A 13,909-nucleotide genomic window follows, 5' to 3' on the forward strand; every position below is an offset into this window, starting at 1 on the left:
CAACATTAAGGACTTTCTTTTACCATGAAGCATTTTGCCCTGCAACAAAACTAACTGCAGACTTGAACTCCCCCCTCCCCTTTATAAAGAGGCTTTAGCTTTATTGGTACAGGAGAAAGGGCACTAAGTTGGGAACAAAGACCTAATGTAACAATTTAAATGACTAATTTACACCCCTCTAAAGTATTTTCAAGCCACTTACACAGTTCCCTGAAATAACTAAATTTCCTTGCTTCTTAAGAATATGCTAAAAACAATAACTTTACAATGGTAACTGGAAGGAATAAATATGATTTGGGAACTGTATCCCTCACTACCCAAATCTAAGGGGTTACTTTGTCCCGTACAGCAAGTGCTCAAGAGTGTACAGGAAGGGATTTTACTAAATTTACCAAATACATTTAGATTCTGAGTTTAAGCACCAAGACCTCTTTCTAGAAGATAACTGGCAAAACCCCTAAAGTATACCATTGAAAGACAACATGTTACAGGATAGTAGTGGTGTAAATAGTTTATTTGCTCATATGCCATGAAAAGACCAGAAAAGTAACATGAACTGCTTTTATAAAACATTTCTAATATTGCTAAGAAGCAGGCCTATTAATAGACAAACAGAAAAGAACATGCCAACATTATTGTCTACTTGGAGATTAATAAATAGTAATTATTTTAATGTGCTCGTCAGCATTGAGCTTTGGGAAACAGCTGCTTGTGGTAAAGGGCCAACAATATGTATTGTGTATCTCATGGTATTGTCAAAATGAATGTTGAGTCAACAGAAAAAAAAATCTTGGCATGTTCTTTTTAAAGTACACATTTATGAAAATTTGCTGGCAGGTGGCAGTTTAAAAGCAATCTTTCTGTAAATAGGTATGCTAAAGTGAAATGTGATAACTGATCTCTAAACTGTCCTTGTAGTTAAATATATATTAAAAAAACTATAAGTTAAAATAACATTCAGATTGTATAGCATAGGCCGATGCATTTTTAAACAATATTTACAATATTACCCAGAGGCTTAGGTGGGAATTAAAGAAGTGTAAAAACCATAAAAAACTGCACCAATTTTATAGCAAAATATCTGTACATTTAAAAAGAGATCATATATAACTACACATTATCCAAGGAAAATGGGACCTTCACCAAGGAGTTTACATAGCACAACATAAAATAAGAAATTCAGTGGTTAAATACTATACAATAAACTTTACAATTAATATACTGATGTAATGTACCAAGAAGGTAAGCCAGAAGCAGAACGTATATTATGAAAAGTACAAATTAGCTTCAGTCCAGTTTTTGACTTTGGAATGGATCGAGTGCCCTGCCAGAGTAAGGAAAAGGAACAGTGGCTTAGTTGGCCATTTAGTCCCATTATATATCATTTAAGCCTTATCCCAACATGAATATTCAGCAATTCCTCAAAGTAATCTGGGAAATACAAAGTTTTTAGCTTTGAGATATGATGCCAAATATATCTTCCCCAACTTTTAAAAGGAAGAAGGGGGTGGGGGGGGTGAGCCAACCGATTGTCAGAGGAGAGTAAGGCTGGGTGACTAACACTTCTCCACCAGCAGAAGTAATCTTGAGCACTGTTGATAGAACTAGTGAACTTATTCCTGGCTAGCAAGGCACTGATTTCTCAGGTTTGACCCATAATAGTCCTCAGAAATCCTAATACTGATTACTGAGATGTTAATTTTAGTGCTAATTAATAAATATATTGCATTATCTTTTCAAAGCTGCCCCTAGCTGAGGAACACAGTATTGTGCAACATTTGTATGCCATCATATCCTTGCATTCATATGGGGACTCTCCCAGGGAGGGCACGGTACACTAGCATGGCATAGTAGACTGTGAAAGGAGACCGCTGAGTATCCTCCTGAGCTACTGGAATTGCATTCTGTCTGAACTTTGCTAGGGCTTGGTTTTGGACACAAGGAGTTTATCATGGGACTTTTTCCTCCTCCTTCCATGTTGCAAGCCCTTAAAAATACAAAGTTGGTGGGTATGACTGAAACACAAAATTCCTTAAAAGACATCTCAACAAAGGGAGCCCACCACAGAGGCATCCATGTTATTTACAACTTCTTAGGAAACCAGGGTGGGCCATCCCGGGGACATTCACAATGACGGGTAATGCGTGTAATAGGAAATTTACAATTTGATTAAAAAATTGAGTAACATACTGGTGTAAAAAGATACCTAATCAAATCCAATCCTATTGCTTTGATTAATCTGAACAGGTACTTCCACTTTTAGGCACTTGTTAACAAAGGTTGAAAGGAGGACCCATCATTTTAAAAATTCCTATGTTTGCTAAATCTGAGCCCTTAGAATATTTCATCTGTGTTCAAGGCTGCAGTTAAATGGTGGCACATAAAGTTCATGTGGACAGCTTCTTTCACGCACACCCTCTATTCAGTCAGTCAGGTCTCAGGTTCACAGGGTTATTTCGGCACCATTAACAGAACGCAAGTTCTGATCATCAAAGCGCCGCCTGACACTTCTCCTCACCGCATCGGCTCGTCTGTATGGTTGGTTTCTAAGATCTGTAAAGAGGAGAGCATCAATGAGAGAATTGCAACCTTTAATATTGTGCTTCTAAGCAAGACAAGGCCAGCTGGCAGCCAATCAAAGCAGCTTGTGTAGAAGAGTCAGTAATGGGCCCTTCAAACCCACAGAGTATCTGAGCCAAACACATGGACTTTGCCCTCTGTATTTACAGTCAAAACATGATGTAATACTGGTGGGATTCTGGAACTTTTAGGAAATATAGGAGATTGCTTTTGTCACTGGCCAGAGAGTCTACCTGAAGTCTTACTTTGAAATATTTCCTCAACTGGAGATCGCTATGGCTTAGGTGTTTGTTTCTTTCTTTCTGGAAACCTAAATATAAACAATAATGAATTTAAACTGCAAAACTAATAAAACCGATTGTCCTGTCCTATCTTATCCCAAGTTTAAATCAAGGAAGAACCTATAATTAGTTCACAGACACAGGTTCCATTTTTAAAATTCTATTAATATTAGCTGGGGTCAGTTTTTCATTTTGTGAACTAGAAACAATGCTCAATTAACTACTAAATAAAAGTAATCAAAGTAATACTCATTTCCTGAATATTCTTTCCTGCCACCAATATTTTTGGTTTTTCATTACAGCGGAAAAGTTATATGGCCCCTCCTGCATTCTCCAATTTGTATTGCAAATGCACAGCAGAATGGAATGCCTGTTATTTTAAAAATGGCTCGTTGCATATTAGTTCAAGCAGGCATTGCTCTGGAGGGATAACGTGGGATGAACAAGAGGAATTTTATTTGAGTAATAAGAACTCTAAGTATGAAGCATGCTTTCCTTTTGATGGAGTCAGGATATAGGGAAAAATAAAGCAGGCTTCATACTTCTTCCCCTTGTTTTGTTTATTAGACATTTCCCTTTCATTAATTTAGTACTTTTTATTTCTGTTAAACATTCTACCTTTAGAAGGGGAAACACAAAAACAATAGAATGTTTGACCTTGACTTACATTTTTAAGTACGGTTTCCTGATATTTAAACTGGTAATTGACAAAAGTCAGGGTTTCTGACTTCGGTTCGAAAACTGGAGGATCTGGCAATACTGGACCCAAACTCTCAGCAGGCAACAAGCTGGAGCCAATTGCAAGACGGTGCCCTCGTTCCATACAGTGCCCACCAGCTCTGGGCTCATTGGGATTTGTGACCCTGCCCTACTCCTAAATGCATGCAAAGCACAGGTTTGCATACCCTGACCCTCCGGAGACTGCTTCCTGGCGCAGAGTGGTAGGAAGGCTAGAATCCCACTTCTGGCTAAGGATACACAGGGACCTGCCTTTCTGTGATTCCTGAGCCCTCCAAGCAATTAATTTTAAAGATCCTAATCCTCTTCCAAAGGCTACAGATCATGTTCTCTGGCCAGGACTGGCTCTCAATGTCTTCAGATAAAAATGGGGTTTACTGAATAACTCAAAGGCTAAGAAGGGGGTAAGGGACAGCCTACCACCCAAAGCAATCACAATAATCAGCGACAACCCTTGCCCAAGCCATCATACGTGAGAACACGGAAGCAGGCCAGAAAGAGTACAACAGAGAGGCCCGGCCTCACATCATTGAGAGTGAGGTACAAAGACTTCTCCCTGGTAGACTCTCACCAGTATTACCCTGGGCCATAGATTGAAACCACTGATCTGCATACAGAGAGAGGAGGAAGCTAAGTAAAAAGTGATGCTTGCCAGCTCTGTGTATCCTCCACCACCGGTGTGCTAGAAGAAATCCTTACCCTCGAGTGAACATTTGGAAATTTAGTGATATTATTCTTCTTTAAAGCTAAACAGAAAAAAACAAAAACACAAAATGATGGTTAAATAAAAATGGAATGAAAATGAAAAGCAATTCAACTTAGTGCTTAACATTCCCGGGCATGTCAGCCAACAGAGGGTGAGGGTGGGAGGCCATCACTACAAGAGGTTGTTAGATAAAATGGGAGAAGATAAGCGTTCTTCCCATCCGGGTCGCTGACCAACCAGATCCAAGCTGCTTTGAAGTCTGGCTCCAGAATGATAGACAATCCAACAGCAACACTGACCGTCAACAATAGCCAAGGAGGTAACAGTTTCCAGCCTTGTTAATAAGCACTGGCGGGTAAGTACACTCAGAGCAGGAACCGCACACCACATCCTTTCACATCTTCAGAGACAGAGGAACATATATGAGTTGATTACAGAGGGTTTCATGCCACAAAATAAACACGCAGCAGTTCCATGTCAATCTTGGCACGGGAGTCCAACCACAGCAACGGCCGATGAGACTGTGTGCAGCCCTAGTCTCTTCTCTAGTCAACCAGGCACTGCAGAGAAGTTTGTTCCTTATCCAGGCATCAGGATCTGAGCCCAGGTAGTGACTTCTTGGTAATATTTTATCTTTCTCTTTTTTAATTCAGTGGCATTTTCTGATGATAGGTAACTGCTCTTAGTATCTGGTGCCACCATTCTGACCAAAGAAGCAGGCCCAGATATAATCTCATCACAGAAGAAATGCCCTGGGTTTGACATGGAACATAGTGAAGGAGCATGAACAAGATGAGACAGTGAGGGGCTCCTGAGCCTTGGTTTTCATCTCCTGCCTCACAGCCTTACTGCAACACAGAACTGCTGCTTACTGAACTCAGAGGGAAAAGGGGGGGGGGGGCGGGTATAAAGCTATGATTGCCTTATGTCAGCTTATACAGGCTTCTAGGTCAAAGGCCTCCCTGGGTTAAGCTTGTACCACGTTCCCCATGACACTGTGGATGACGACTATCTCTGCATAAAACCCTGAAGGCCAGTTTACAGCTGTGCATAGTTCACAGTTCCTTCTGAAAGTCATTTTGCAACTTAGAGCACCTTGCATTCTGAGTGCCTATATACCAAGCATGTCAAACTTGCGGCCTACGGGCCGCATGCCTCATTTATTTGGCCGGTGGTTAGCCTTTGAGATTGACATGCTTGCTGTATACTATCAAAGCATGGGGAATGTGTACATAATAAAGGCTAGTTTAATAACTGTAAACCTGTTAGAACACAGTACGTGCTCAATAAATGTTAGGCATAGTAGCTATTATTATTAATGACTATTAGTTTTTGTTCAAATGTATTAGTCCAAAAATCTTATAAGCAGCCTAGTGGGACCCAATCCTGATTCTCAAAGAAGTGCTCTATTTACTACTTTTCTGAAAATGTCTGCAAGCAGTTCTTTTCATTCAACTCACACACACCCAGACTGTCACAGCAATGTGGATTCAGATGTATTGAGAGTGGCAGCGAGAAGCTGTTACGGCTGAAATGCAAAACCATGCAGCGTGAAGACGACATAGAACACAAAACGTGGAGATGGCAGTTCCATGCTGGTCCGGACAGACAAGACATACAGAGGGTGACAGGATGTAAAAAAAATCTGTAGCAACCTTTTCAGAGCATCAGGTGAGAAAGAGTAATAGTTTAGTAATGGTACTCCTCAGTGAGAACAGGTTCGCAGAAAAACCGAGAGCCACGCTTGGCGGTGCGAGCAGTAAAGGGCACAGTCTTCAGCACTGCATAGAAAACAACAGCCAAACAGGACAAAGAGGAGAGAGTAAGAAGCCAAGATCTATCGCATTAGTACACAGTTAGTGCTTTGTTAATCATACCTGGGGAGGGAGGGGAGCCGGAAAGGGGGACGGCAGGAACATACCCAAGTGAGCTCATCAAATCTAAGTTACTCAATCTGGGCTTGGTCGAGGGTTACAAAATGGAAACTCTTCCAAGGACAGTAAGGAATGCTTCACAGGCAGATAGATACGCACTGTCCCCTCCCACGATAGATCAATGATTAGGTCAGGCGAATAAAAACTATACATTTTGCTCAGTTTACAAGCCAGGTGTCACTGAGATGGAGAACAGACTAAGGAAAGGAACTCAAGTTCTTAATGTGCGAGGCTGGATGCTTCTCTTAAGTTAATCCGGCAGCACTGAGGGTCCAGAGGCGTTTACCCGAGGAAGTCCGTTCCTGGTCCTGCTCAGAGCAGAGCGTCTCCTCAGTGTGGGAGGCAAGGAGAGACGCTAAACCACGGGGCTTTATCTCGGAGCAGCCACAGACCCCTGCAGGGTGAACCTGAGGTACCGGCAGGCAGGTACACACAGAATACGTCTGTACCGTGTACAGACATGGCATCTTCACCAGCCACTCAGAACTTACTCTGTGTAACTCTGGGCAAGGGACTCCTCATTGACTTCCATTTTAGTATTTTATTGCCTTGGGTCTGAGGGGGTGGAAAAATTTGTGGTTTAGGCACTTTGGGATCCTTATTTACAAATGCTGACTAAGCTTTAATAAGAAATGGCACGTCGAAAGTGGAAGAATTAAAAAAGTCTAAGAGTTTGTAAAAACTAGGACAGTTGGGGAAATGTGAATAATGATTAGACATTTTATATCAAGGAATAGTTTAGGAGGTGTATGGTAATGGTACTATGGGCATGTTTGCTTTATTTAAGAGTCCTTATCTTTCGAAGTTTCATACTGAAACATTTCCACATGAAACTGTTTGTTTTGGAATTGCCTCACAATAATCCCAGAGGTTGGGGATGGGGAGTAGGTAGAAGCAAGCATGTAATAAGACTGGCTGGTCCTGAGCTGAAAATTGTTAATGGGTGGTGGGTAAATGAGAACTCATACATTCTCCACATTTTTTCATACTTAAAATATTTCTCACAATAAAACGTTTAAGCATCTTGGAAGCTGATAAATAGGATCCATATGCAACAGACATGAAAAGGATGTCACTTCCAGCCATGGCCACAAGCCAGTGGCCCAAACTGCTGTCCGATCTGCTAAGAGGGAAGGCAGAAACTCTACAGAATTGGTTCCAGCAGAAAGTGTTAGGCTACGACTTAATCAGCAAGAACCAAGCTGGATCAGGCACGGTTCTCGGCTGACAAAGAGCCCTTCCCCAGCCCTGGGCTGGAAGCCCACTAGCTCTTCTGAATGGAAGCACCAGCCCCTGATTTGCTCTTGTCTTCAGTTCCTTGAAAGGAGTAAGTAAGGGGCTTTTACAGAGCAAGTTGGCGACATCTGCATTGACTGTGGTTAGTGTTAGTAGAGACCTCGAATGGGTCTTGCCATAGCCTTTATTAATCAGGGAAGGAGTGGCCGCGAGGAAGGAAATGGAGCACGTGACTAATGGAAGACAATGGAAAACTGTTAGGAGAAGGAGCCCTAGTGAAATCTAAAGGGTTCCAATAATATTGAGAAATGAGATTTTTTCCTCAATGATATTGAGAAATGAGATTTTTCCCCCCAATGATATTAAGAAATGAGATTTTTTTCCCAATGATATTGAGAAATGAGATTTTCCCCCCAATGATACTGAGAAATGAGATTTTTCCCCCCCAATGATATTGAGAAATGAGATTTTTTCAGAGAGCTTGTGGGCTTCTCTGACAGGCAGTACACGGGCTACTATAATATACTTCAAACACTAGCAGTCTCTGTACAATTCTGGGTCTGATTAAAGTAACTGAGAACTGGAAACCCTGGACAAGCAGCAGTGAAATCTGCAGGCGGCTGGCACGGTGAGGCCCGCGGGATCTCCACAGGCCACCATGAAGAAGTATCCTTTACCTGTGATAATATCTTCAATGGCACCATCCTTCCCTTCGTATACATGTCTGTTATCTTTAACTTGACGCCTTCTTAATTCTGCAATTAATTCTTGCTGCTGCCTCTTTGATTTGTGAGAAGGAGACTGAGAAGAAAGAAGCAAGGCAGAGATTAGTGGTACCAAGCACCCATTGGAGGTTTGAGAAAATCCAAAATGTGTCTGAGCCTCCACCAAACACACAAGCAGCACCAGCCCACATTGTGCTCAAACAGAGGAAAACAGAAAGCTTCTGGGAAGAAAACAAACTCACTGAGGAACACAAAAGTCCAGCCGGTGGCAATGGGAAGGTTGGGTCCTACGGTGATAACCACTGTCGTCTTAAACTTGGCTGCAGAGGATGGAGATGAAGAACGCTTTGACCTGCGGCCTTCATGATCTTTACCTACGATGCCTCCCTTCATGGCATGCCCCCCACCCCATTCTTCCTGGCAAAGCCCTCCAGCCAGCAAGGCCAGCACCAGTGGATCCCCTTGAAAGCCTTCCCTGGACACAAGCAGTCCAATCATCCGACATGACCTCTCTGTACAGTATACCAGCGAAGCTTTGCGTTCCAGATCTCTGTAAACTTAGGAATGCTACGCAAACATGCTCTTAGCCTCATTTCAGTCTTTGCTGAACAAAGTAATGAATGAGCAAATGTCCAGTTGCCAAGTTGCCGGGCCCTAGGAGGAAGCGGCAAGGGTCCTGGGCAAGCCTGGTTTGCTGCGCGTCTCTCCTGCTCGCTCCCAGGAGCCTCCAGGGCAGGGCGGGGCACCCTCACCTTTGGATCCTGCTGCTCCAGCAGAGCTTCCTGCTCCAGGAGCTTCTCCATGAGCGCCTGTTCCTGCTTCTTCCTCAGCTCGTTCTCCTCTTCCGCTTGCTGGGTACGTCAAAAGAATCAAAGACACGTCAGTGGAAATGACAGCAGTCAAGATTCTAAAAAGTCATTCTGAGAGAGTCCTCGGTGAGCCAGGAATTAGAGTAAGTGGAAGAAGGTTCAGATCTACATTTTGTGCCTGTACGTAACACGGGCTTGGGGTTTCACTGTCTGTCTCTGTCACATCTCTTCAAAATCGAGTAGTAATTTATCCCATGCAGAGTCCTTTCTGGATCCCACTGTTAGGGGAATTCCTTTCCTCGTGCCTCCTCCAGGGGCCTTACCCAGTGACACTCTTAGGTTCTACCCACAGCTCGCTCTTTCCCAAGGCAGACAGAGTCACTAGTCCGATCAATTTAGGACAAGAAATAAAACAGGCTCATGTCAACTCAGCCCTCCTGACATCCTCTCTTCTGAAGTCAGCCTCCCTAAAGAGACTTCTCACAGCTGGGAGCTGGTTAAGTCATCTAACTCAGGCTGAGTGTCAGCTCCCAGACACACACCAGTTACTCCAATCCAGCTTGTATCGGTAGAAAAGTTTACATTTTGATGCCTCTTAAGTTTCATGTTGACGGAACTTGAGAAGGGAAAGGAGGGATGACAATCTACAACCCCACTCCCCACGCACAACGCCCGGGTCTGGGTCAGGCTGGCAGGTTGTCACGCAACATCCAGGGCAGGTAACACATCCTGTGACATCACTGCCTGATGAGTGTCCCGTGGCGCCAGCTGACGGGACCCCAGGGAGAAGTGATGTGGATGGGGCACCCCAACAGGCATGACCTGTGGCACCCTCCCCCCACCCCCGCCCACCAAGAGCAGCTTCTCCTTTTCCTCTGCTCTCCACGTGTCCCTGCTGAAGCATCACACTTTGAGACCAACCAGAGCCACTTCCCAGCTTGTATTACACGATTTAAAAATAGCATGTATTTTCTCTTTAGACCTCAGGCTTATAACTTCTTATGCAGGGAAAAATGTGGCCCCAGCACCTGAGGGGAGCCACCTGGCCCCGGCACCAGTCAGCAGCCCGTGACAGTGACCTTCTCAGGGCTCGTGGCTCTGTGTCCTGCACGAGGACTTAGTGCTGGGTTGGGGTTCATCCTCACTTCCAAGGACAGTCCCCATTTGCACACAACTTGTGATGTCACTGCTACACGAGGCCACGCTGAGAAGAGAGCCCTAAAGACTGTGATCTTCTGAGTTTCGGTAAAAGGCCCCGGGATGGTTCTCCAAAGCCTACTATTTCCAATGGGATATTTCTCAAAAAATGTAGATAACCCTGACACGCCCCTCCTCCCTTCACAACCACACTCCCTCCTGCCTCCACCAACACTACCAAGGGTATGTACATACGCAGACAAGCCTGAGAGCATGGGATGCAGTGTCTCCTACGTGCACTACAATCCCCTAATGCCCTCCTTGTCACTCTTGTTCCAGGGACAAATTCTTCTGACACAGGCCCCTTTGGCTCATAAGCTTTTTCAAGACTAGAGCCTGGATTAGGTCAAAGAGAGCTTCCCATTTAAAGGGCGGGCCACTGTTAGTCCCCATGAAGAAGCAGAGCAACCGCCCTTCTGAGCGCCATCCCTCAGCACACAGAAATGCTGGTCTAGGCGCCTGCAGCCTGGGCAGGACCCACAGGCAGGCGATTCCTGACCTTGGCCACAGGCCAAGGCTCAGTCCCCTGGGGGAGGCCTGGGTTTTCTAAGCCCTTTAACATGCCTGTGAGGGTGAAAGGTCAATGAGGCAGCCACGCTGGTGGAGCATCTCACTTGCCCCCAGGAGCAGCCGTGGCTGTGTTTTCAGGCTGAGCCTGGCTGGCTGGGTGGACACAGGGAGCCTGATGGGCTGCGGCCCAGGAGCACGGCCTCTACAGGCCAGAGACTCCTGCCTCATGCTGACCACCAGCTCTGCTGCCCCAAAACAGCTGCTGAGACCCAGGGCAGCTCTGGGAGGGCCCCCTCCTGGGAAACAAGGCAAGGCAGGCTTGGAGGGCACCCTGCTCCCGGTTACCTTGTAGGCCTTCACAAACCGGACAAACACAGGAAAGAAGACAGAGGGGGGCGTTGTCTTGGGGTTTTCTCCAAAATACTTCACCACATCATCAAAGGCGTCCTGTGAAAAAGCAAATTTCCCTTCACTCCATCAGTTCCAGCAACTGAATTTGGCGCTCCGGACAAAGAGCTGCCGCGAAGAAGGGTGATGACAGCGGCTCCCGCCGCTCCCCGTCCCTGTGCCCCCTCACCGACCCCAGCAGCCCCGTGTTTCCTCCACACACACACACCTCCACACACACACACCTCCACACACACACCTCCACACACACACCTCCACACACACACCTCCACACACACACCTCCACACACACACCTCCACACACACACCTCCACACACACACCTCCACACACACATCTCCACACACACACACCTCCACACACACACACCTCCACACACACACACCTCCACACACACATCTCCACACACACACCTCCACACACACATCTCCACACACCTCCACACACACATCTCCACACACCTCCACACACACACCTCCACACACACACCTCCACACACACACACACCTCCGCACACACCTCCACACACACACACACACACACACACACACACACACACACATACCTCCGCACACACACATCTCCACACACACACCTCCACACACACATATCTCCACACACCTACCTCCACACACACACCTCCACACATACATATCTCCACACACATACCTCTACACACACACCTCCACACACACATATCTCCACACACATACCTCTACACACACACCTCCACACACCTCCACACACACACATCTCCACACACACATATCTCCACGGACATACCTCTACACACACACCTCCACACACACACCTCCGCACACACACATCTCCACACACACACACACCTCCACACATACACCTCCACACACAGATCTCCACACACATACCTCTACACACACACACCTCCACACACACACCTCCACACACACATCTCCACACACACACCTCCACACACACATATCTCCACACACATACCTCTACACACACACACCTCCACACACCCACCTCCACACACACACACATACGCACACACACATACTTCTACACACACACCTCCACACACCTAAACAAACACACATCTCCACACCTACACATATATACATCTATACAACACACCCACACCTATACCTACACACACACACACACACACACACACACACACCTACACACCACCATACACACAAATATTCTATTCCTCTCGAGCTTCCTAAGGCCATGGCAGAACTTGAAACCAACGGGATCTTAGAAGTCACTCTAACTTAACAGCCCCACTCGTTGCTGCACTGCTCCTTACAGGAGCCCCGCACCAGGGACGCTCAAGGTCTGCTTGACTCTTCTGTGACCCAAGACAGCCAGCCTCAAACAGGAGCCATCAACCGCGTCCAGTTGCTGGGCTCCCACAACACTCTGCTTTCCCTTCTGTGACGCATGCGGTCCTCTGGCTGTTTCTCACAGTGTAGACTGCCTGCCCAGTGTGTGTGAGACTTCAAGGCCAAAGGCCCACAGAAACCAAACGCACTGGGACACTGCTTTGCTGAGCACAGCCTGACACGTGTGGGCTGAACTGAACACAGGACTCACATACGGGAAGCCTGGCAGGGGATGGAGAGAGGAAGGGGGGGACTCTACATGATGAAATCCCAAATTAGAGAGGTCAACGAACAGGAGCAGGCGCCCTTCCAGGTACAGTATTCGAGAAGACACTGCCTCCCCAATAATCATGAGCTACATAAGAATTCTACCCTCAGTACACAGAGGGCAATTTCCCCTAAAATCCGGGGCCAGCTCCCCAGGTGGCCTTGAGGGATCCCACCCCTTCTTTGTGGGGTGGAAGGCGCGGGTACCGACCTGCGCGATCTTGGCATCGTCCTGCAGCTTCTTCAGCCTCCCCTCGTTGCCGAGGATGAAGTCCTTCAGCAGCGTGTTGTGGTCGTGCATGGTGTACTCGCGCTTGGTCAGGTCCATGCCCCTCTGCAGCTCCTTCACGTCCAGCAAGACGTTCTCGAGGGAGACTAAAGCAGAGAAAGCAGCGTTCCCGTGAACCTCGCCCGGGGAGTCCAGACCTCAGGGTGCTGGCTGGCGAGCGGAGCTCTCAGTGGACTCCCTGGGTCACTCAGGGCTCAGGTCTCATCGCCAGCTTTTGGTGCAGACATCCTTAAACACAACTCATCTCGTGCTCACTATCAAGCACTGTATTAAAATTCTTCACATCCAACAATTCACTTGTACCATTACCCATTTCACCAACAAGGAAAAGCAGCATAGACGCGTTACGTGCCCTGCCCTAGGAGGCGGAAGGTGGCAGATGGAGTTCAGATAACAACCATGGACTCCAGTCCGGGGCTTTTACACACCTATTCCAGGGCTCTTACAGGAGATGATGGCCTATGGGTTGGCCTATAGAGGTTCTAAGATCTGAACACTCTGAACTCTGCATTTCTGTGGCTCTCCAGCAGAGGGCAGCATTTTACCTGTGGAACTTGAGTTGTCTTGACCCCAAGATAGCCTTCTTTTTGTTAAACAGCCCTTCCCTGCTTTAAAGGGTTTATTAGCACAGAGTGGCCACCTCCCAGGGCAGGTAGCTCCGGCAGCTCCTGCAGGGCGTCCAGGCCCCAGCTCCGGCTCCCCACTGCTGCCGCAGCTCTGCGCATGCATGGATTACAGAACAATGCGGGACGCTTTCCCTCTAACTAGACTCATGCTGCCTTGGTCACCTTTGACTCCTCAATGCTTAGGATGGTGCCAAGTACACAGCAGGAAATCACAAAGGCTCACTGGATCCACGA

At 46.5% G+C, this 13,909-nt stretch overlaps 1 protein-coding gene across 7 annotated transcripts in view; it reads right to left on the bottom strand.

The window, feature by feature from the left end:
- Window positions 1-487: 487 nt before the first annotated feature.
- FMNL2 (formin like 2) overlaps window positions 488-13,909 on the bottom strand; it is a 323,525-nt gene continuing 310,103 nt past the window's right edge. For 2 of the 7 annotated variants that reach the window (XM_080670224.1, XM_080670220.1), the window contains 6 exons: window positions 12,972-13,135; window positions 11,062-11,163; window positions 8,953-9,051; window positions 8,153-8,276; window positions 4,252-4,345; window positions 497-2,553 (listed from right to left, as the gene is read on the bottom strand). In XM_080670224.1, the coding sequence (XP_080526350.1) occupies window position 2,553; window positions 4,252-4,345; window positions 8,153-8,276; window positions 8,953-9,051; window positions 11,062-11,163; window positions 12,972-13,135 (584 nt within the window). In that variant the 3' untranslated portion in view covers window positions 497-2,552. Of the gene's footprint in view, window positions 2,554-4,251; window positions 4,346-5,960; window positions 6,087-8,152; window positions 8,277-8,952; window positions 9,052-11,061; window positions 11,164-12,971; window positions 13,136-13,909 lie in introns of all 7 variants that reach the window. The other 5 variants (XM_080670225.1, XM_080670223.1, XM_080670222.1 and 2 more) reach the window with 3 other exon arrangements.

The sequence above is a fragment of the Plecotus auritus genome (assembly GCF_963455305.1).
Source record: "Plecotus auritus genome assembly, chromosome: 5".
In the NCBI taxonomy this organism is placed as follows: Eukaryota; Metazoa; Chordata; class Mammalia; order Chiroptera; family Vespertilionidae; genus Plecotus; species Plecotus auritus.